General features: G+C 37.3%; 1 protein-coding gene across 5 annotated transcripts in view; it reads right to left on the bottom strand.

Moving 5' to 3' along the window:
* Positions 1–539: 539 nt before the first annotated feature.
* The window catches only part of TGFBR1 (transforming growth factor beta receptor 1), a 51,138-nt gene continuing 26,362 nt past the window's right edge, over positions 540–25,315 (bottom strand). For 3 of the 5 annotated variants that reach the window (XM_032240176.1, XM_032240179.1, XM_032240178.1), the window contains exons 2-9: positions 24,770–25,015; positions 21,281–21,523; positions 16,066–16,296; positions 12,083–12,250; positions 9,625–9,781; positions 7,980–8,104; positions 6,830–6,960; positions 540–5,450 (exon numbers count right to left, since the gene is read on the bottom strand). In XM_032240176.1, coding sequence (XP_032096067.1) covers positions 5,325–5,450; positions 6,830–6,960; positions 7,980–8,104; positions 9,625–9,781; positions 12,083–12,250; positions 16,066–16,296; positions 21,281–21,523; positions 24,770–25,015 — 1,427 coding nt within the window. In that variant the 3' untranslated portion in view covers positions 540–5,324. The remainder of the gene's footprint in view (positions 5,451–6,829; positions 6,961–7,979; positions 8,105–9,624; positions 9,782–12,082; positions 12,251–16,065; positions 16,297–21,280; positions 21,524–24,769; positions 25,016–25,315) is intronic. The other 2 variants (XM_032240180.1, XM_032240177.1) reach the window with 2 other exon arrangements.

The raw sequence follows: 25,315 nt of genomic DNA, 5'->3' as shown, positions 1-25,315 counted from the left end.
CTAGAAACTGACAACAACCCCTGGCCAACCTCAGTCTTAAACCATATGGAGTTGAATTCTGCCAACAACCTCAATGAGCTTGGAAGCCTATTCATCTCGAGCCTCCAGAAAAGAATGCAGCCCAGCCAATGCCTTCATTTTGACCTTTTACAATATGGAGCAGAGAACCAACTGAGCTATGTTATGCCCAGACTTCTGATTTATGAAACTCTGAGCTAATAAACGGGTGTTGCTTTAAGCCAGTACATTGTAGTAATTTGTTATGGCAGCAATACAATCACAGTCTTTTCTATTTACACACAAATCCACCATTTGTGGTGCTCTTTATTTCATCCAGTGGATTCAGGTTACCATCTGGTGTCATTTATTTTCTGTCTGAAGGATTTAGTATTTCTTGTAAGGCAGATGTCCACAGGCAACAAATTCTTAGTATTTGTCTGGGAATGTCTTAAATTTCACTTTTTTTCCAACTGTCAACAAAAGCTCCATATCCTGGTGATGTCTTTATTATAAAGAAAAAAAAATCCTTAAATCCAGCCTTCAAATTAAAGTAACTATCTCTAATGTGAGAGCAATCCTATTCCCAAAGCCCCTCCCCAGAGTCAGTCAAGGGATTGGGGACCACATCTCTATCATGATTTTCCAGTTCTCTTTATCAGCCAAGTTTTCACCCCCAGGACACTAACAAACGTGCTGAGCCAAAGGCAACAGAGTTCACCTGTAGTCAGGTCCACCATGCCGCACTTTGGAAGACCCACACCCCTCAGCATGTAGAGAAAAGCCCCCAGGCACAGAGTCACACCTGCAGACAGGTGAGTACTCCTCAAACATGCTATAATATTGTAACTTGCACTAGACAGGGTTAGAAAAGAGACTCTGGTAACTCAAAGGTTCTACTTGCTATCTACAGCAACGACATACAGCATGGCTCATTCCAGCATACACACGTTATTTTAAAATATGCCACTGGCACTTGGGAAAAATGTAATTTATTTGCACTGCTTCCATTCTTCTACTGCAGTGTTAGGACTTAACATAAGCATCACTCTTCTATTTCCTATTTACATTCATTTGGAATATTACTACAAATACAATATACAACTTAAAAAACTTATGGGGAAACACAGCTTATGTTTTTTTTTCTCTTTACACGCTTCTCAGTTTCAACTTAAATGGAAATTTGTATGGACATTTTCTGTACATATCTTAAAGGGCAGAGATTACACTGATAAAGCCAAAAGTATTCTGCACAAATACAATACAGAAAACAAAGTACAGATGATGTTATCTGGGGTACAAACACAAACAATACAGTACCATTAGAGTAAATGAGCAACATAACACCCATACTTCATAGAAATAAAACGGCAAACCTGGAGAATGCTCTGACAAATACTAAACATTATATACACAATGAGGTAAATGTACCTTGGTCTCTTGAGAGGTAATTTAAGTTTAAAGCAATTGATATTTTGAAGCATCTCCTTGACATATACAGAAATATCAAACACCCCATTCCGTTGGCACAACGTGAAAGAGGGATATCAAAACACGGTTCATGATATTCAATTCACAAATCTTGTTAAAAAATAAAAACAAATTCACTGAAGTTCCTTTTAAGTTGTAAGAAACAGGTTGAATGTTATTAACTGTATTTTTAAAAGTTTACATTTACAAACAAGATTGCATAATGGGATTGAAAAGTTTAATGTACTGACAATCCTCACAATATCCTAGAAGTCCAGCATTCTTAGGGAGAGGGCCCATTGGTATTCCAGTAATCCAAAACAGAGACAAGAAGGTGCAGTACATGTCCAGAGATAATCCTTAGTATCTCAAAATATCTGAGTTGGCATTTTCTGCCTAACTGTAACAGAACCATTATTTGGAATCACCACGATTTGGAGCCAGAACACTGCCATGGTTAAGAAACAAAAGAAACAGTTGACTTATGATTCTTCCAGTGCAAGAATAAAAATAAGCTTTTGATGATGTGACTAATGGCATACTGATTTTGTCGTGCAATTATCTCTTTGTCATCTTGTTTTATGAAACAGCCTCTATCTGACAGTTCTCAGACATACAGAAAAGAGGTAACCCATGGATGGACTACAAAATCGTGAAGTGACCACTTAGATTTTGTAATAAGAACTGAAATCTGGGATTCTTGATGGCCATGGCACTGTACACCAACTCAAGGCACTTCTTGAGCACTATCATTATTACAGCAGAATTACAGGCTCAGCTCTTCGGACCTTACCCTGTCTTATGGGGGATACAACTGGCCACTGTTTCTGGCACAACTCCCACTGCCACAGCAGCCACCTTGCTGCTATCCCATTCCTCATCCATGGCTAACATCAAAGGAGGGCAACCAGCAGGGGCATCCCAAGCCTCATCTGCTCAATCTCCAAATGTGGAGACCCCTCCCTGCCACTTCTAATGACGAAAAAAAAGAGGAAATATGTCCCACAACTTTCATCAGCCATTGTACTCTAGATCTCCAAAGCAGCTCTTCAGTCAAAAGGCTGTGGGGGAGGCAACGGTCTCTGTGTCAGGGACCAGCAAGGAGGAAAGCAGGTTGCAAGAAACAGCTGGAGCCAGAAAGGATGGAGCAGGGATGTCTATGCCCACTAAGTCGTATTTCCCCCATCCCCACTACTCCTGGCTATTGGCAAAATGAATATAGACACACAATTTACTGAGGGTGTTTTAGCCAAGTTGAACCCTGGAAGGAGAGCATCCTAGGATGGGCAGTATAAACAACTGTGTTTTTAAATGACAAAATTAATTACTCTAATCAAATTTATCTGCAGTTATTGACAGTAATCATGATCCATCCCATCTTTTAAGTTACTTTCATTTTCAATATTAGTCAATTGTGGTTTATCAAACCATCCCTAGCCAAAAAAGGAATTAACTGCAGTAATATGTAAAGTCAATTCAGAACTAAACTCCAACTTTAAAAAAATTCCCTGATTCATTGAAAGTACATTTTATCCACTTGGGTAACAAAAGTATAACTGTAACTCAATCTTTGATTCAATAAAAAATATCTTCGGCAAAAGTGGATTACCTTACATGAAAGTGAGAAATCATGTATTACAACTTTAAATCAGACAAATTTTGGTATGTTCTTAAAATTATATAAAAATAGTTTTAGTGATAAAATGCATTGGTCCCCTGGATTTCATAAAGCAGATCTGGTAGGCTTAGAAATGGCCCAAAAAACCCAAAAAAAAAGTACCTGATCACAAAATTAGAGATTATTAAACAAGTAATATAACACAACTATAAAAACAAACCTCTCAAACTCATTCATTTGCTTCAATGAAATTATGGTAACTACAGAAAAAATCAACTTTTTGTAGTCAAAATAATAATCTCTAAGCACGTTTTCCCCATGATGTTTTTAAACACATAAAATTGACACTAAATTCCTATGTAGTATGTCACTCATTCTAAAATTACTTTGGTTTTAAGACCAAATAGTCTTTCAAATTTATTCTACGTATAAGAGATAAGACATTATCAGAATGCAACTCATTCAGTGTAAATGGCCACTTTCTCTTCCTGACTAAAATACTGTATTGGTTATTCGGACCCTGTATTGGGGAACTGACAGCACTATAAAGTCAAAGTCTTGGCTCACAGCTAGGATAGTTTTTCCTCCCCTTGGAACAAGATCACAGTGATAAAAGGACTTTGAAAACTGCAAAAGCCCTGCAGAGACTTTATAGCATTGGAAGTAAAAACCAGTTATTACAAGCTAGTTTCAACTTAATGTGAGAAGACCATGACAAGTTTTCTTTCAATATTTAACTTGACAAAAACATCTGTATAAATGGAGAAGACCCTATACTCAGAATGTTCTTTAGCTACCACCTCTTCCAGATATCAAGGGTGCACTGAATGCATTACATAAATTACATGTAAAGTAAGCAGTTGCAGTGTACGCACACATAAGGAAACACTGAATTAAAAGCTGCCTTCCTCAAAGTGTAGTGAGACCTCAAAATCACACTAGCTCTAACCTCAGTTACAAAGACAGAGGATCCACCAAACATTCCTACATAACCAATGTGACTTTTGCACATCAGTTATCTATTCAAATTACTAACTACTTTTGCCTTCCTGGAAAAAGGCCTATTATTTAACATTAACCATATTCTAATTTTAAATGTAATTCCTTTTTTAAAAAAATAACACTGTCTTTGAACACAGAAAGAAAAAAAATGGCTTACAGAATACCACATAACTTTTCACAAACAGCTAGACAAACTTTCCCTTTTAGAAAAATTAGTCTGTATGATACAAATATTAAAGTACTATAAGCATCTAGAGTGCCACTTGTTATTTTAAAATTATACGTAGACAACACAATTAAAATGCAAAAGCTTGATGTGAGAATATTCAAACATGATCATGCTAACAATTTACTAATTAATGCCACTTCATTTATTTAGTGGCTTAAGCACATTTTGGTAGGAGAAAGGCATTTTCAAAATAGAATACCAAATGACATACCACAAAAACCTTTCCAAAAAAACAAAATAGAAAAAGTTTGGGTTACCCACATAAATAAGCTTTTTGAATTCAAACACTATAGGTTTTAACATAGAGACTTTCAGCAATCCTACTCATTTCCATTAGAAAGACACAGAAGTGGCACTTACTGGTATAGTACAATCCCATTTTGAAGGCATGTAATGTTCTGAATAAGTGAAAGAACAATAATAGTATACAAAATACAATTGCATAAATTATGTTCCTCACTACTATATGAGGTCATTTTTAGACTCAAGATAAGAGTTTTATAAGTGTTAGTTTTAAGATCCTGAAAAACTATAGGACAGTACATTCAAAGTCTGAATCAAGGAAACTCTAGTGGTTCAGAATCCTCTGAGAATGTACTAACCAGGAGTAAATCACTTTCTTTAATAATAAGAAATGTTTTATTATAACTCAGTAATCCAACTCCTTTGCCCTTAAAGATGATCTTCAGCACAGCAGAGTTACCTAAAGTTAAGACCAGCAATCATCTTTTTAAAAAACAAGTTTTGTTAATAAAAAATAAAGGTAGACTACACAACATTTTGTAACTGTCCTGGCAAAGAGCGTTCATAGTGCACAGAAAGGACCCACATGGCTGTTTCCTGGGTCCAAAGAAATCCTGGGAAGTTTTTAATTGACTTTATGACACTGCTGCAAAAGGAAGCAACATCCTTCTGTTCCCTCTCAGTGAGGTAGAACAATTGACCTCCCATATTAAAACCCAGGAGCAGATCTGAAGAAAAAAGTCGAGTTCAGGCAAAGCTGCAGAATTACATTTTGATGCCTTCCTGTTGACTGAGTTGCGATAATGTTTTCTTAATCCTCAACGCAGTAAGCCTAGCTGCTCCATTGGCATACCAACATTCTCTCATAATTTTAGCCATTACTCTCAAGGCCTACAAGAAAATACAAGAAAAATAATTAATGCACTTGCCATTTTCCACTTGTTTGGATAAGAATCTTTACCTATAAATTTTTTTTTTAAATGACAGATATACATTTGTTGTTGTTGTTGTTGCTGTTGTTGTTGTGGAAGCATTATTTGTAATAGCAAATGAGTAGAAATTACATAAATTTCCATCAATAGAATACTGGTGTCAGTGCTGGAAAGCAGGTGGTCAAAGACTGACTCACTTAGCAAACCTGAAAAGGCCAAATCCTAAACCAGAGCTGGGCAAAGCAAAGAAGAAACCTGACCTCACATTAAAATTTTAAGTTTGTACTTTGAAGCATCCAGATCACATTTTTCTTTTGAGACAGGGTCTCACTCTGTCACCCAGAGTGGAATGTAATGGCATGCTCTCAGCTCACTGCAGCCTTGACCTCCCAGGCTCAAGCAATCCTCCCACCTCAGCCTCCCGAGTAGATAAAATTTCTGAAAGACAAAATCTAGCAGCACTCTTATGTCACATGCAAATCCTCTGAGCATGCTGAAATACATTTTATCTGGGCCTGGAGATGTGACTTTGTTGGAGGTAGCAAGCTCTCTTGGTTATCAGAGGATCTGCTGAGTCCTACAATAGTTTAAGATGTAAAATCAACTACTGAACTGAACAGCTTTTTATAGCTTTTAAGCTACAAAACTTCAAACCTGGAGGAATATTCCCTGCTTTACCAATATTATAATAGTAACAGCTAGCAATTAAGGAGAGGTTAAAGAAAATTTGTCTTAGGAATCCTTAAATCTGCAATTACAAAAACATTTCTAAAACTTTTTGTTAGAGCTGTTGAGAAGCTCAGACACTGTTGAAAAAAAGCATTTTCCACAAATTCCTGGTTAATGGTCATCTAGGCAATCAGATGAATGAAATGGAAAATCATTTGAAACACCTTTGTAATCACCTTATCTGAGTTCCTCACCTTACAAAGGGATATTAAGGTCCAGAGAACTGAAGTGATTTGTTCAAGTCAGATCCTTAAAATGGTAGCCAGGCTGGTCTAGAATACCTGTCTCCTTATTCCTGTCCAGTAACTGTCCACCATTCTGGGTTGTCCTGGCTGAAGGGAGGCATTCATTTAAAAAGTATGTGCCTTAAGTTTGCCTGGCAGATCTGAACTATGTTGTGATATGTAAAGGCCACTGCAAATGTTCCATAGCCCTTTCACTGTGCTTACAATTGAATATGAAAACCAAATTATTCTGTTTTTACACATTGGTTTGACTGCTATGAAAAAGAAAATTCTTGTCTGTTTTCCTTAAAGAACAGTAGCAAATTTTCACTTACTCAGCAGAAGCAGTTTAGAAAATTGCCTAATATCAAAAAGAAATACTCACTTCACAGCTCTGCCATCTGTTTGGGATATTTGGCCTTAACTTCTGTTCACAAACGACTTTTCTCATTTCTTCAACTGATGGGTCAGAAGGTACAAGATCATAATAAGGCAGCTGGTAATCTTCATGAATACCTGTATTAGTTTAAAAGAAAATTAAATTTTGAAGAATTTATTCAGCTAATGCCAAACCATTAAAAAGATCACCCGAGAGCCCTAGTACAGTGTCTCATTACTAAAGTAGGTAGGTGGAACTGAGATGAATAGCTTTCTCTATCTCATCCACATCTGTATTCACAGGCCACTTCCCTGAGTTGATATTGAGCCCACACCTTGAAACTAAGTATTGCCAAGAGATCAATAAAGCCTATTTGAAATGACAGTAAACTATGAGCTGTGATGACCAGACTGGCATTTTCCCCTAGAGCCCTACTGTGCAGCAACTGAGATTCTATTCTGTGAGTGAACAGGCTCTCACTTCTGTGAGACATGAATCCTATGAGGCAAGTTTAAGGTTTCTCCACTTGCTTTCTGTACTTGCATCTGTCAATAATATGTCCTATTTACTACAATACAGAGAAATACTCTGTCCCTCACTGCCTCAAAAACAGAAGGCACTAGGTCTCAGCCAAGCCTAGGTCCCCAAGCCTAAGAGACTGTTTCCTGGGCATTAAAAAGTGCTCCATCTAAAAAGCTAGAAGTTAAAACAAACTCTAGAAAACACCACAATGGTAACATAATTGTATTCTGTGTATGTAATCTACAACTATCAAGTTGGAGAAAACAGCCGCAATCTCAAAGAAAAAAAATAAGTTTGTCACCCAGGTACATGCTAGAAACAGCTTCCTAGGTGAGCCTCTCAAGCAGCTGTCCTTTCTAAAGAACTATATTCCAATATAACAAGGGGTTGGGTTCTGATGAGTCTCAAGATTCAAATGGAAACAGTAAGAGAATACACTAGGCTAGAGCTGTGCATGTGTACACCATGGCACTGTCCCCTCCCAAAGATTTCATCGCCTTTGTTTTCTCTGGCACTTGGTGACCTCCTGTTTCAGATGATGGACTGTACATAATTTCATTCAACAAAAAAAGAAGACAATTCTTGAACAACTTCTGTTCATGACAAACTGTTGGGGGAAAGGGGAACAATTTACCACCAATGGAACATCGTCGAGCAATTTCCCAGAATACTAAGCCCATTGCATAGATGTCAGCACGTTTGAAGGATTCAAAATGTTTCATATTTATGGAATCATCGAGAACTTCAGGGGCCATGTACCTAAAAGAAAATTTGCAAAAAGAACTTTGAAAGTCATGCCCTTACTGCCACATTGTGATGAACATCCACTCAGACATTTCTCTATACATAGACAGCTGCACACAATATTACATAGCAAACATCAGACTCAAGAAAAATATTAAATGCACACACTGGTTTGCACATTAATGATGTCAACTGAATCCCACAAAATGCTGAAACAGCAGTTTCAAGCTACCTGCCTCATGATCTTGGTTTCCAATGAAAGACACACATACAACCATTGTAACCATTTAAGATGTCCTAATGTACACCACCTATACATGTACTAGGCAGAAACCATGCATTTGAATCTAGAAGTCTTCTCACTGAGGATAAAAGGAAGGGCAGGAATATACTCCAGGGAAAAAGAAAATAGATACAAAAGAATGCCAGTTCTCCTACTGATGCTACACTAGGGGGTTCTGAAGCTTCAAAAAACTACTAAAATTATGGGTCAGGACCCACAGAGACCAGCAGCAACCACTGCCAAGCACCCCTTAGCCGGTTGAGAGTTCAGAATCCCCAGTGAATCCAGAAATCTCAAAATCATACATGCAATTTGAATAGACTAATGCTGCCAGCTCTCCGGCTCTCTCCAAGGCCAAGGCAGTAGGTTTGAAAAAATGCTGTGACAACATGTGAAAAGGGCTTTGTGTCAGAAATGCCCAGGTTCAAATCTCAGCTCTCTGGCTTATCATCCACATGAAGCTGGGCAAATTCTTTAACCTCCACAAGGTGGTTCCCTCATCTGTGAATTAAGGGTAACAACACCTGCCTAATTAAGTTCTTTTGAAGACTCATGGACTCAACACATATCTACTGAGGATCTACCATGTATCAGGCATTGTGAAGGATGCTGAGAATACAAGTCTGCTCTCATGCAGCTTGCACCTAATAGAATATGCAGGCAAATAAACAAACAGTTACAACATAATGCATAAGTGCCTCAATGGTCCCAGTTCAGTGTGCTATGGCAGCCCTTGGAGGGACTCCTAAGAGTCTTGAGGACCAGAAAAAACTTCCTACAGGAAAGGTGGGTATGTGGCTGAGAAACAGTAGGGTAATGTATGCTCCAGGGGACGGCATGTGCAAAAGTTCTAAGAAAGAAAGAAAGACATATTTTCAGGGACTGAAATATTAAAACAGCAGGGCTAGCTACAGCACAGTATTTGAGAAGGGTGTTAAATCAGACAATATAAGTAAAAGACCTATTAGCTAGATGATTGGCACATAATAGGTGCCCTATAAATGTGAGTTACTACTGTTATTATAATTAACATGACTAATATTTTCTGGAAGGGCAACCTTCCATCAGCAGGCATCTTTTTAAGTCAGGTAACTTTGGCTTCAGAGAAGGCAAGACCATGAGATCTTCTTGCCTGTTGGCAATCTAATAAAGTACAAGCTTAAGCTGAGTTCAGTGATGATACGTACACATAAAAGAGAAGGTGAAAAAGGTGATTTCAGAAGATATTAAATACATTTGTTCAAAAGTATACCTTTTTGTTCCCACTCTGTGGTTTGGAGCAATATCAATTGTATCTGTAGCTGAATCATGTCTTACTGCCAGTCCTAAGTCTGCAATACAGCAAGTTCCATTCTTCTTTACCAAGATATTCTTTGATTTCAAGTCTCTGTGAGCAATGGCTGGCTTTCCTAAAGAATCAAAAATTAAACATGACTGCTTAAAAGGTAACACCAATCACAACTCATACCTTTAGGTTCAAAAGTCTCTTCTCCTAACCCAAATGTATCAAATCATTTCAGCCCACATGACCAACAATACCTAAGCCATTACTAAATAAACTCAAGTGAATCATTACACCAAAAGTCATTGAAATTATATTTCTTTAAAGAAAATGGGACAATAAAAATAGATTAATGACTCCAAGACTGGGGGCAAAAAATCTTATCAGTTTATCTGTTGGTGCCTTATGAATTCTTTATAAGAAACTTAGCCATAGACTGATATTCCAGCAGCCCAGGAACCATGCATGTAGATTATGACTTCCCTATCAATTGAAATGTACTCAGTATTAGGTGTATTATCTTTGATACTAACCACTAGAATATGTGTTATTAAAAACACCTGTAATCCTAGCACTTTGGGAGGCCGAGGTGGGAGGATCACTTGAGGTTAGGAGTTCGAGACCAGCCTGGCTAACATGGTGAAACCTCGTCTCTACTAAAAATACAAAAATTAGCTGGGCATGGTGGCAATGTGCCTGTAATGCCAGCTACTTGGGAGGCTGAAGCAGAAAAATCGCTTGAACCTGCAAGGTGGAGATTGCTGTGATGTGAGATTGTACCACTGCACTCCAGCGTGACAGAGGGAGACTCCGTCTCAAAAGAAAAAAAAATTATAATGTGGAAAACTTGAACCTTTACACACTGCTGGCAGGAATGTAAAATGGTTCACATACTTTAAGAAAATAGTATAGCAGTTCTTCAAACCATTAAATAGTGTTATCATATGCTACAGGAATTCAACTCCTAGGTATATACCTAAGATAACCCAAAACATGTACCGACATAAAACTTATACACAAATGTTCATTACAGCATTAGCTACAATAGCCAAAAGAAGAAACAAACCAAATGCCCATCAGCTAATGGATATACAACATGTGGTATATCCATACGCTGAAGTATTACTCAGTCATCAAAATGACTGAAGCACTCATACATGCTACAATGTAAGTGAACCTTGAAAACATGCTAAGTGAAAGAAGCCAGTTATGAAAGACAACATATTGTATGATTCGTTATATAAAATGTGCAGAATAAGCAAATCTATAGACAGAAAGCAGCAGCTGTTGCTTAGGACTAGGAGTTTGGGGGGAAAGGTGAGTGACTGCTAGTGCCTACAGGGTTTCTCTTTGGAGTGATAAAGATATTCTAAAATTGACTGTAGTGTTTGTTGGTTGTGCAACTCTTGAGTATTCTAAAAACCACTGAATTTGAAGTGGGTTTGAACGGTATGATGTGAATTATAACTCAATAAAACTGCTATAATCAATAATAACAATAATTACAAAGATGGAGCTGGTTAAGGTGTGAACTGGCACTTATACTGTATGTAAAGTGGGGAATGGGGGAGCCACTGGGTTGCAAGTGGAAAACTGCTAGAGCAGAGAGCTATACTGGCATCTGAAATCCTACATGGCACAAAAACCATAGCATAAAATTACATAACTAAAACTTAGTATTTAATTTTTCAACTCTAAAACTATCTCATGCAGTCTCCTTATCTCAAGGTCAAATATAATTATTAGATGGCCAGATAACATTTATATAACATGCTGAAGTTTTCAAAGCACTTTCTCATTTAATACTACACATAAAAATATATTCACTTAGACTCGAATTCTGAAACTAAAATCCTCAAAAATCAAAGATTGAATGCTACTTTTAAGAATTAAAAATAAAAAATCAGTTTTGTTACAATGACTAGAGAATCTCTAAACAAATTTCCAGATTCCTAGCTCTACTTGAAACTTTGAACTGAAAGATAAAATGTTCTCATCTAAAAATTTTGTTTGAAATATCTCCAGTTAGGCTACTTACTATTTTCCTTCTTTCTTTCTTTCTCTTTTTTTTCCTGAGACAGGATCTCACTCTATTACCCAGGTTGGAGTGTAGTGGCATGATGTCTGCTCATTGCACCTCGACCTCCCAGGCTCAGGTAATCTTCTTACCTCAGTCTCCTGAGTAGCTGGGACTATAGGTGTATGCCACCATGCCCAAATAATTTTTTGTATTTTGGTAGAGATGGGGTTTTGCCATGTTGCCCAGGCTGGCCTTGAACTCCTGCGCTCAAGCGATCTGCCCACCTCAGCCTCCCAAAGTGTTGGGATTATAGGAGTGAGCCACCAGGCCTGGCCTCTACCTTCTATTTTCATAGACATTATTCATGGAAATTTAAAGCTTAAATAATAAAATTGCTAATAGAGTTACCTTGGGTACCAACAATCTCCATGTGAAGATGGGCAAGACCGCTCGCTGTGGACAGAGCAAGTTTTATCATTCCTTCCACAGTAACTGTGTATCTGTTTAAGTAATCAAAAAGGGATCCATGCTCATGATAATCTGACACCAACCAGAGCTGAGTCCAAGTACCATTGTCTGTAAACAGAATTAATAGCATTTTGGTTGGGCTGTGGACCATTTATGACTTATTTGTTCAAAGGTTATCACTTTTTACTCTCAATCCTGAGTCACATACTGCAGTATAATGCCACTTAAGTCTGTATTTCCTTCTACATTCAGTTTATCTTATATTTTATATACACATCCTTTAGTTCCTCAGAGTAAGTCCCTCTTCTTGAGATAAGGCGAGGATAATTAATCCCATTTAAGAGACAAAGATGGTAACTTTCTTGAGTCGTCACAGATAATTAGTATCAGAGCTGGCACCCTTAAGTGCCTAGAAAAATCCCTGGGTCGGGTTGGGTGCTCAGTGGTTGCTCCTGGAAGGAAAAAACGCTAAAAACAGGAAGGGAACAGAGAAGAAAGGAAGGAGGTAAGAAGTCTCTGGAGCCCAGTGGGGCCACAGGGGGAATGGAAGAGTATGGGACAAAATTGAAAGCGAGTTTCGATGAGAAATGACAAGCTTTAGCGACAGATTGTATACACAGTTCACAAAGACGCAAGATAAGATGATTGATTCCAAGGTTGCTAGCTTAGAAAAACAGAAATAGTGATACCTCTAACACATAGGGAAGCTGAAATAGGAACTGAAATGTCAGGAGAAAAAGCTGGAAAAGCTGGGACTAAACTCAAACAACTAAGAATGTGGGTTCCAAAATTTCCTCTGTAAGCCAACACATGATTTTAAAACATGTTTTCTCATAGGAATAATGGTAAGGCTAGGCTCCTAGGCTAGACTGGTCCACAAAAGTCTAATTTAACCTGGAAGTAGCTAGAAAACCACATATTTAATTAAGCTATGAAGTAAGAAAGCATTACAACATTAGGAGACAGCACAATCCAGTAAAAGATGCATGCTTAGAGTCATTCTGACCTGGATTGGAATCCATGGCCTGCCTGTTATTGATGCTTTCTTAGCCAACCAGCCTCTGTTTCTCCTTTTATACAACAAGAATAACATCTTATTTTGTAAGACTGTTAAGATTTAAAAAACAAAATACTAGATTCTTTAGGCAAGAAGTACATAATTTAAACTGTGCTCTTTCTTTCCCTGCTGGTTGTAAAACAAAAGAAAAAATCCATATTGACATGAAACAGCTTCTATTTTGAAGATATTTACTTGAAGAAGAAAAGCAACTCCAATTAGAAGAGACTAAGAAAGGAACGGGAACTTTTCAGAAGATTTTGGAAGAGATTTCTGGGTACATTTTAAAGGATGTAGTATTTACTTGTCCTTCATGAACTTTATAAACTGATTCTGTCCAAACTCGCACCCTTGCTTTAGGTACATCACTAGCTTAGTTGCATGCCTCTTATCTATTACTGAATTTTGAAAAGTTCACCAATACAAGAAATAAAGAGGAAGACAGGCAGATGGAAGAAAGGGAGACTGCAGAGGTTACTGACAAGAAAGGCAGAAGGAAGGTTATATATAAGGGGTCATACATATAAAGGGCTGCTGGGGGTGGAATTAACTAAATCAGGAGAAGATAAAGAAGTGGGAAGGAGGAGCTAGGCTCAGAGAAAATACATTAAGCCCTGAAAAGGAGAAAGAAAGGGAGTAGGGAAGAGCCAGTAGGGTCAGCTAGTTCCCATGGTGACCACCAGATGACAGCATCAGCTTGGTTAGCAGTTCAGGGCACAGACTCACCAACATTTTGTGCTGCTGTGTTTGTAACTTGGAATGTGACAAAAACCAGACACGGGGTGAGGTTTAAGCTTTAAAATGCAGATTTAAGAGTTGCCAACACGGTAGAGTTTGCAACCATGAGTGTGGGTACATTCTTGAAGAAGAAATTACCATTTGTAGAATCAGTACCTTCATATGAACCGGTGAGAAGAGTAAGAGTTGAGAAAACAAAGACAACTATAAAGAAATAAGAAGGAACAAAGAAAGTCTAGGGTCACTGAACATAGTAAATAAAGAAAAGGTTGTTTTAAGACTTGGGGGAGGAAATAAATGGTGTCAGAGGCAGAAACGAAAATGAGAACTAAGGATTTGGTCAGGCTGATTACTACTTGTGTTTTATTTTTAACTTAAGTAATATTTCATTGTCGTGTGCCATTGATACTCACTACCTACATCAATCATATACATCACTGCCCCATCCTAATCAAATACTATATACTTCCACATATGATGCAATAAGATATATATAATATCCTTCTTTACTGTGTATTTTGAGAAAACCAGTAAAACTCCAATTAGGTTTAGCTTGTAAATCTAACTACTAGTTTTTAGAAAACACAGAGGAACAAGTTAAGAGACACTATGGAAATTCGATTAGCAAAATCCAGAATGTGATAGGCCCTACAGGACAAACAATCCAATTTCTTCAACAAATAAACTGCAAGAGAAGAAAAAAGATGAAGGGGGACCTAAAGATTTTAAAAGACATAAGAGAAATATCAAACAAATGCAACGTGTGGACTTAGGATCATAATCTGAATAAATAACTTTTTAAAATAAGAGACAATTACAGAATTTGAACCTAAATGGATATTTGATAACATTAAAAAAATTAACAATGGTAGTGTGGTTGTTTCATAAAAACATTTCCTCATCATTTGAAGATACAAATTACATTTACAAGTGTTTATGGATGAAAAGATGTTATCTGGGACCAGCTTCAAATAATGCAGTTAGGGCAGAGTAGGCTGGACTAGATCAATTATGATGGCAGTGATCTGACCACTGTTGACGCTGGATGATGAGGGATCAGTGTAACTACTCTGCTTTTCCACATACCGGAAATTTTCTACAAATAAGTTTAAAAAAAAAAAAAAAGCAGTACATGCTTGTAAATAAATCTGAAAACCCAGAGAAACTAAAATAAAAATCACCCATAATTACAAGTGAGATTAAAAATTGTTAACATTTGAATAAATATTGCTAAGAAAATGGAAGGTGAGAGAAGGAAAACGATGACTACAGGTCCAGCCAAGCTAAGCAATAATGACAGCATTTTTTTTTTAAATAGAAAAGCTGGGAAATACATTTGACTCAGGGGTAGGGACAAGTGTGGAGCTGAAATACAAGTCTCTGACAGAGGCAATGAAAGTAGGAATTGTGGGCATAAAGGTATTAACAAAAGTTAAGAAAGCGGCAGCAGCAGCAATCTGAGATCACTGCTTGCAGTCCCCACTCATTTTGACTCCCTACCAACAGGGTTCCTTCCTTCTTCAGCATCTGACCTGACGCTGGGCCTCAGGCACTGGCACGATAGAGAAAGCAGGCGTCCATATGGTTACCTATGGCAGGGTGGTTGAAGAAACCTTTTCTCTCTTTGAGTTTACCAAAAGATTCATCTATTTAGCCCTTGGCAACTCAGAACACTGACAAGTTATTTTTACTCTCCCCATAAATAAGGTCAATAGTCTATATTGAAACATCCTATTGGTCAGGAAGAGATTAAAAGGAAATGGCTATCTGAGCCCTATTCTCAAATTTTGAGCAAGTTTATACATTTTTTTCTATACCATGACTGTTCTCAATAACTAACTGCCCTAAACTAAACCTACCAAAGTACATATCTTTTTTAAATAGCTCTTTCACATTTTATAAAACAATAAGGGATTTTATGAATATGTTATCAAGAGTCAAGAAAATTTTTAAGAAGTTCCTAGTTCTATTACTAAAGTTACTAATATATTATATTTGACTTAATGGGTCTAATCTACATGACAGACATTGATTTCTCATCTACTCTGATGATGTTTAATCACCGTATCTGTAAAGACTTGAAGAGATTTTGTTATAGACAAGATACGGAAAAGCTAACGTTACTGACCTTTATTGTCTGCTGCTATAAATCCCAAGATGTTTTCATGACGTAACATTACAGTTTGATAAATCTCTGCCTCACGGAACCATGAACGTTCTTCTCTAGAGGAGAATATCTTAACAGCAACTTCTTCTCCCCTCCACTTTCCTCTCCAAACTTCTCCAAATCGACCTTTGCCAATGCTTTCTTGTAACACAATAGTTCTCGCAATTGTTCTCTGAACAAGCAATGGTAAACCTGAAGATAAAAATAAACAGTACTCAACACAACAGTATTACACGTTTCAAACATCACAATAGGCACTAATGAGTGATCCAGAAAACTATCCCTTGAGGAACTTATCTCACTGGGGAGGTAGTTATTACATTTGCAATAAAATAACTAATTAAAAAAGGAAAATAAGATAATAAATATAATAAAAGAATCCAGAAACTCCTGCTAGAGAGTCAAGGTAGGCTTTGTAAAAGTAAGTTGAATTTTGACTATTCCTTAAGTACAGTGGTTAGGTAGGAAGAATGTGCAGCAAAGGTAAAAGGAAATGAATGACACATGTTTAGGGAACCAGCTTGGGTAATCAGAGAGAGGATATATGTGGCAAAGCAGTGAAAGAGAGGGTAAACTGTTACCAGAAGATGAAGAGTACTGTATATCAAGCTCAAAATAACCAATAAGAGCTTTAGGTAAAAGAGGGACCTTTAAAGATTTCTGAGGAGCTGGGAGTGAGATAATTTTAAAATCTTATTTTAGAAAGATGAGTCTGGTAACGGTTTCACTGATGGGGGGAAAAAGGATGTGAACACAGAAACACCGAAGTAAATTCTGGGTTTTTAATAAATCAGTAAAAATCACCACAGAAACTATTTCAAGGCAAGCAATTTACTTGCTAACAACTGGCTACATAGGCAACACTAGTATCTTACAGAACAATGCCAAATAACTTACCTTGGTAATGGAGCACTGTTTTTCCACTAACTGAACTTGGCTTTCTCCAAAATATGCGTTTTTAAGTATTGCCATACTTATTTCATTTAAAAGGATTTACTACCTACCTGCAACATTAAAGTGTCACCATATGTGAGACAATCACTCAATATCCTATCCCCCATCTGACAAGTGTCATTTTAAATTACACTGACACTAACAAAGAAAATCCAGTGTTCATTATGCTCCTCACTAGTATCTTCTTTATACCACCTATGTACACATAAATTTGTGTCATTTATAATTTACAGTCAAAGCTGCTTGGTAGATCAAATTAACCCAATGATAGTAAATGAAATTATCTGATCTCTTTGGTTCCCTATGTGAAATGCTTATAAATCCATATGTTAACTCTTCAAAGCAATCAGAAGCTCTTCTTCTCTCATCTTTAAGTTTCTTAAATGGGTTCCTTTACTCCTCTTGCTCTACCCTCCCCACCTCCTGCAAAGCAGTTAGCAGTCTAACTATAAATAACTGCTTGTGTTTATAAGGAGACTGCTAGTTAGATCTGTCAGAAATCCTTACTTGAATCAAGGAGCCCTTTTGTACTATGAATAATCAATTTTAATTATGTTTTTTGGTGTAGATACTAATTTATAACATTGTCTGAAAGCCTTGTAGAGGGCCACACCACAGACTTAAAAGTATACTTAAGTGTTAATTTCAGGAGATTAATTTGGAAATTACAAAGGCCAGCAACAAAAAAGAAAAAGGAATCACAAAGTCTGAAAACACCTGACAGGTTCAGGACTTATGTAGATGGTATGGTCAAGAAAGGCCAACAGGATGAGAAAAGTTTTTGTCTTCCCCTTTATTACTGGATTCTAGATGTAGAATTAAAATTAAAAAGCAAATCTTGATCCATTATATTATCTATGTTAGATTACTTCATATGAATAGTTGAGTATTTAAAAAAGGTAACAGTTGACCAGGCACAGTGACTCACAGCTGTAATCCCAGCACTCTGGGAGGCCGAGGCGGTACCTGACGTCAGGAGCTCGAGACCAGCCTGGCCAACACGGTGAAACCTGGTGTCTGCTAAATATTCAAAAGTTAACTAGGCGTGGTGGCACACACCTGTAATCCCAGCTACTTGGGAGGCTGAGGCAGGAGAATCACTTGAACCTGGGAGATGAAGGTTGCAGAGAGCTGAGCTCATGCCACTGCACTCCAGCCTGGGCAACAGAGAGAGACTCCTGTCTCAAAAAAAAAAAAGAGTAACCATTTTCTTCTAAAGACAAAACTGAACAAGACTAATTTACATCTCTATATTCTCTGCTCTACTCTTTTGCACCTTTAGAACTGTTGGAGAGAAAACTTCAAAAGGGAAACAGGGGCTGTGCAGCTTCACATGCAGTGAACAGGAAATAAGACCTGAACAACATGCATATATTACAAGCGCTCATAAGCTGCCCAAGCTATAGCAAACACTGGCCTAGAAGACTCATGTTCAAAAGCTGGCACATATGCACATGTGCACACTCACACACTTGAGGTACAGCTGCCAGAACCCAGTTCTTCATTGTATTCCCTGAAGTCCCCAAGTTAAAAGCACAGTCTTTAGAGGTAGAGATAGGGCCTTTCCTTAATTATGGTCACAGTAGTGAGTAATAAACACATGAATTCAGAAATGTGAAATGGTTATATTTTTTTCTCAATTAATCAAAGAACTAAAACAAAGTATTAAAAACACACATTTTACTTATTCACAGGCACTAGTCTCATGCCTAAGGTGGCATTAAGGATTTATAATGAATAGAAGGGAAACAGATGGCATTTTCTGCTATATTCAACAGAAGATGGCTTCTGCCTGGATAGGTTTGAAGGGAATTCAGTACACAATGAACTATGACAGGCAAAGGAGGCCTTAAACTAAGTTTTGTACAATGCAGTCAACTGATACTGTATGTGAGATTTTTCTTCCAAATATGTTTTCAATAAGAGTAACACTTGTCATTTGGACATAACTTTACAGTTTACCAAGTGCTTTCATGCAAACATTTTGTCTCACTTGAACTCACAACAATCCAATGATGAGCACAGAGCAGGATCCAACACTTTCATTTAAAGATGAAATAACTCAAGCATGAGACATTGGTTAACTGCCCAAAGCCAAAGAGCTAGCAAGCAATGCAGACAATTTTGCAGGGTAAGGCATAGAGGGAGAGAAGCTTTCAGACAACAGAGAGCTATGGTCCCTGATGGATCTAGAAATATATATAAAATGGAAACAATAATATCATTCTTTTTCATGTTTATATCTTAAATGGTAAATGAAAATATTCTTATTCAGTAATCAACTGCCCCCCACCCACCAATTCCTTTAATCCGGTGGGCTTATTCCACTGTGGCAAATGGCATGAGCTGCTGTGTCTTCCCAGAGTAGAAGTTTACCAACAAGAGAATAGGTCTGAGGAATTAATTCCAAATGATCTGTAGCTATCCTGATTTTCTGTGACTCTGTTCCTTGCTTATCACAGTTTTGGGCAGGATTACTTCTAGAATGAGCAAAATCTTCCTTGGAAAATCTGAACCAGGAATAAATGGGAAGTCCCAGGAAAGCTATTAAAATAGCCTCTCTCCATCATTCCTGCCCAAAGACACCTTCAGTACTAAGACTGCTCCATCTAAGTCCAAACTCTCAATGCCTTCCTTGCACAACTGTCTCAGGAGTCTCTAAGGTTGCCTTCTGGGACTTGGGCTCAAGTATATATCCTAGCAGTCAAGTACAGAGCTCTCTGATTGAATACATATGGTCAAATTCTACAGAAGAATAATTCAGGTAATATAATCAGTTTCTTCATTCTTAAATGAATGGATATGCATACATACCAATATACATTCATTTCCTTAAAATAATAGACATTTGTCATTACATGAGCTTTCTGCAACATTAGATGTGATTTTTGCTTCAGAATTATATTCTTAGCCAGTCACAACTTCTGCTTTAATATTCCTTTAATATCATTCGATTATAAAATTAGCAGGTTTTTTTTTTTTTTTTTTAGACGGAGACTCACGCTGTTGCCCAGGCTGGAGTGCAGTGGTGTGATCTTGGCTCACTGCAATCTCCGCCTCCCAGGTTCAAGTGATTCTCCTGCCTCAGTCTCCCGAGTAGCTGGGACTACAGGTGCATGCCACGACACCTGGCTAATTTTTTTGCATTTTTAGTAGAGATGGGGTTTCACCAAAATTAGTGAAATTTTCATTACATATGCTTTCCAAATTTTCACTTCATTCCTGAATTTAGCCCTTATTTGAAGATGATTCATACTTTTCAAAGGACGGTTTATCTCATTTAAAAGTCTTAACAAACCACTTGAAGTGTTTTTATCAACAGTATGGGTTCCATATTTTTGATGAGAAAACAGGAGCCGAAAGAGGAAACATGTTTTAACCAAGATTATATAGCCAATCAATGACAAAGCTTGCCTTGGAACCTAGATTCTATTTATTCTTAGTCAAGTATCAAATTCTAAAAACATAGGAGACAGGGGTGTTCCTTGATAGTCTTCCAAACCTCATGCAAGAAAATGTAAAAGATAGCCGCCCTTCAGTTTAAACATGAAGCACTGCTATGCCAAAATCTACCCTGGGATGACTGACAATTAGCTCTCCACAAATATTGACAAACAGACTGAAAAAGGCAAACCTCATTAGGGGCCAAAACTACATTAAATAAGAAGGTGGCTAGACATTTTTCTGAAGTGAGAAAATGACATAAGAGTTCATTAGTTTAATTTTTAAAAATGAGGCCTGTACTAAAGACAATTTCATATAATGTTTAAAAAGCAAATAACCTTCACAATTCAGAATACATTTGTCATGCCTGTTTTCAAATATAAACATCAAACTACTAAATAATCCTGAATAGAATGGGTTAGCTGCAGATGGTTTGAAGATCTTGATCTTCAGCTTCATCTGTATGAGAATAATTGTTTTTATCCTTTCTACCTCACAGTGATGAAAAGCAAATTTGATGATACAGGTGAGAATGCTTTGAAATCTATACTACTATGGAACTGACTTCTGACTCATTTTAACAGTTAAAGTAAGTTCCAATCTATTTTAAACTAGCCACAGGCATATATATAGCTAGCTTAAAGATTTTTATTGGGTTCAAACCTGTAATATTATTTATCTCACATTCTAACAAGTTGGCTTATTAAAAAAACAATAAAATAAATACCACTTAATTTTTAAAAGACTTCTTAGGAAAAAGGAGAAACAATTACATTACCTGAGCCAGAACCTGACGTTGTCATATCATAAATTAAGTCTTTCAATGTAGTACCCTCTGAAATAAAAGGGCGATCTAATGAAGGATCCTCTTCATTAGGCACTCGATGGTGAATGACTGTGCGGTTGTGGCAGATATAGACCATCAACATGAGTGAGACACAGACGAAGCACACCGGTCCAGCAATGACAGCTGCCAGTTCCACGGGACCAAGACCAGGTGATGGCTTCACTGAAAAAGGGCCTCGAGTGAAACAAACATCAACAACAACAAAAACACTGTAGGTGGCAACCCCCATTTTCCTAATCCTACACAATTCCTGTAGCTGGCCACTGCCACCACGTAGCCAAAGAGCCTCATTACAACAGCTTATAGTGCTCAAACCCAGAACAAGTGAATCAGTCAGTCTTCTCCCACTAGGCCTCCTTTTATGAACACCAGCTCTGTCAGTACCCACCTACTCTTCCTGTATTCTTCAGCCATCATCACAAGGTCAGCTGCCAGCAATATTATAGGACCTTCCCCATTTATCACATCAGGTTACTAATACCAATAACCTGTAACAATACCCATTAACATCTCTTTAATAATCATCTTGTTTTTTTAAAGTATGTTTAGCTTGTCTTCTTGTTCTAAGGCCAGTACATGCTCATGGCAGGGAAAATAAAACCCGAACAACAACAACAAAATCAAAACAAACAAAAAAACCAAAACACATATGTCTTCATCACTCCCCAACAACTCACATTTTAGCACATATCTCTACTAATTTTTTTTTTTTGAGATGGAGTTTCACTCTTGTTGCCCAGGCTAGAGTGCAGTGGTGCGATCTCAGCTCATTGCAATGTCCGTCTCCCAAGTTCAAGGGATTCTCTTGCCTAAGTAGCTGGGACTACAATCACGCACCACCACACCTGGCTAATTTTTGTATCTTGGTAGAGATGGGGTTTCACCATGTTTGTCAGGCTGGTCTCAAATTCCTGACCTCAAGTGATCCACCCACCTTGGCCTCCCAAAGTGCTGAGATACAGGTGTAAGCCACTGTGCCCAGCCCATTTCTCCATCAATTTTTTAAAAGGCAAAACATTTCCTTTGTTTTTTTAACAGAGTTTTCATATATATATATATATTTAGGTTATTTTAACCTCCTGGACTTTTAAGTCCAGATCATTTTCTTGTAACTTCTACTAATAATTAAGATTTTCTGGTTGCTTCGGAACATTACAATTATTTTGACATTCATCCTGAGCCTTACTGGTTTACTGCTTACCACCACTTCATTCATATCACATCTTTCCCATTCTCGAGATCTTTAGTAGATTAATCTCTTATCACACAGAATCCTATTTCTAGTAATTTCTCTCAGGAAGAGTCTATGGGTCCTCTGTACACTGAACTTAGTTGTGGCAAGAAGGCTGTTGCCTTTCTATATAAAAAATCTTGGCCTATTTCAAGAATTTTGGATAACAGCAAGAATGTTCCATTTGCCCTCTGATATTTAAGCAGAAAATGTGAACTTTTGTTTTTGCCTTTTATAGGTAACCAACATTTATGTGTGTTAAATGCTTACATAATTCTTTTATTCTTGAAATTGATAATTTTTATTATATGTGTTTGGATTAATATTTTTCACTAATTCTGTGTGGTATTCTGTCTTCTCTCTGGTCTCATGCCTTTTTCTAGAATTCTGATAATAAGCATATTAGATAGTCAAAATCTGTTCCCTATAACTCTTAATATGCTCACCAACTGTCTTTTCTCTGAATTGTAACACAATTTTTCTTAAGCTTGTCCCAAACTTGACTATAAAATTATAGCATCCAGTCTGTTGTTCGCTCTCAATAGTGCATTTTTAAAAACATTCATCAGTTGGACTTTTCCTCAGAAAGCAACCTTTAACAACTGTGAAATGTTCTCATTTTATAGTCAATAACTGAAAATAGACCTTAAACTGTTTGAAACTTCTTCCCTATCATGTGGTAAGCCTAGTTCTTAGGATGACATCTAATCTATGTAGTTCAGACTACTTCTTTTGAACTCCTAACTTTTCATTGGTAATTTTTTGCTGTTTGCCTATCCTAGAGCTGGAAATGAGAAGTGTATATATGTTCATTAGAAACAAGAAATGAAGTGACTTCTTCACAAGGTTTTGCAAATCTCTACTCAGATATTTTGAGCTCAAATGGGAAATTCTGGAATTATCCTTTTCTTTGCCACGTTATAACTCCAGATGCCTTCATCAAAGTCACAAAGATATTACAGTCCGACCAGCCCTTACCACAGGGAGCTGCATTATCATGCGCAACAGGTGGAGGGCTGCCTCCCTTCTGAAACCAGAAGGACTGGCCTTTTCCTTCTGTGCTACAGCAATGCTTCCTCTTTTAATCAGCACAAGGCCTAGACCAACTCTGAGTGGAAAGTGAGCAACTGCGTCTGCTCCTCTGAGAACTGAAGCCAGGTGCTTCCTAAAAGGGAACTGAGAGTTTGCCCCATACCCTAACTTTCCCCTAGTCCCTCATCTAAGTTATTGGGTAGATTTTTCAATGACTAACCTTTCTTATATGACTAGTCAATTCTTCACTAGTCTGGTATCATCTGTACTGTAAATTGCAGAAGTTCCTCAAAAATGTTGGCATGTGGGTGGCATTCTACCATTAATTCGACTAGCATTAATATAAGTTGCCTTCATTTTTACATTCCTTTGGGATCTGGGGAAAGTGGTAAGAGTGATACACATGTGCTCAGACTTTCATGTTAAACCAGAATCTTGAAACTAAGAAGTTTATGAAGGTTTCAAACTGTTGGTTCTGCCAGGAAATTTTATTTGTGTTATTTTAGAAGAGACGGGGTTTCTCCATGTTGGCCAGGCTGGTCTCGAGCTTCTGGCCTCAAGTCATCTGCCGAGCTCAGCCTCCCAAAGTGCTAGTGCTGGGATTACAGGCGTGAGCCACTGCACCCAGCCCTAGGAAACTTTAAATGTAAACTACAGGTGAAGGAACAAAAATCTAGAAATCATGTATAATTAATTTATGCATAAAGATCATAAAATAAGCTGAAATTACAAAATAAAAGCATCTAGACTGTTTAGTGCTGCTCTGAATTCCCACTCATTAAACTGCTGTTGATTGTTTTAAAAGACAGGAGTATTATATAAGGAAGAAGAAATCCACTCTGAGAAGAAAGTAGAGACAATCTGAAGATGTTGTTGTGGACTTTGTCAGAATTTGCTTTCATCTATCCTTTTAGGTATAACAGACCTCAGAGGAAGTCCACCTTGGAACCACCTTCTTAAACAACACATATCCAGAAGGCAGAATCTTGGCTACTCTTGTAAGTATATAACAATGGACAAGTCACTTCTTTCCTCTTCTTGCCTCCAAACTGAACAAGTTGGATTAGATAATTTCTATGATCCCTTCTAGTTCTAAAATCACAGAGTATTAAGAGTTTTTCTTGTAATATCTAAGCAAAAAATTTTATACAACTTACCAGTAGTTGGAAGTTCTATTTTATTGCAGTGGTCCTGATTGCAGCAATATGTTGTAGTCACAGACCCAGTTTTTGAAGAGGGTGCACATACAAATGGCCTATCTCGAGGAATTAAGTCAGTTTCAGCTATACACATGGTGTTGTGTATAACTTTGTCTGTGGTCTCTGTGACAGAGACAAAGCAGAGCCCATCTGTCACACAAGTAAAATTGTCTTTTGTACAGAGGTGGCAGAAACACTGTAATGCTGGAAAAGAGAAAGATTCTATTAGAAAAAAACTCAAAGTTAACAGTTTGAAATTATCGAATATTCACTCTAATAATACATTCTTGATCTTATCACAAAATTTATATGCACTGTTCAAAAAACAACTATTTGTTGCTCTTAGAAATTTCAAATTCTATTAAGAACCACATACATGTAGAAGCCTGAAATGTAGTAACACTTAGACCCAGGTTTCTTCCTAAAGTTTTTTGCTTCCAAGTACAGAAAAATTTTGTTACACGCAATTTCATCAAAGCAAGGCAAGCATTTGCCTTCCCATTA

This window comes from Sapajus apella, unplaced genomic scaffold, assembly GCF_009761245.1.
Source record: "Sapajus apella isolate SASKATOON/1434 unplaced genomic scaffold, GSC_monkey_1.0 scaffold46, whole genome shotgun sequence".
Classification (NCBI taxonomy): Eukaryota; Metazoa; Chordata; class Mammalia; order Primates; family Cebidae; genus Sapajus; species Sapajus apella.
This window is presented reverse-complemented; position numbering and strand designations above follow the sequence as displayed.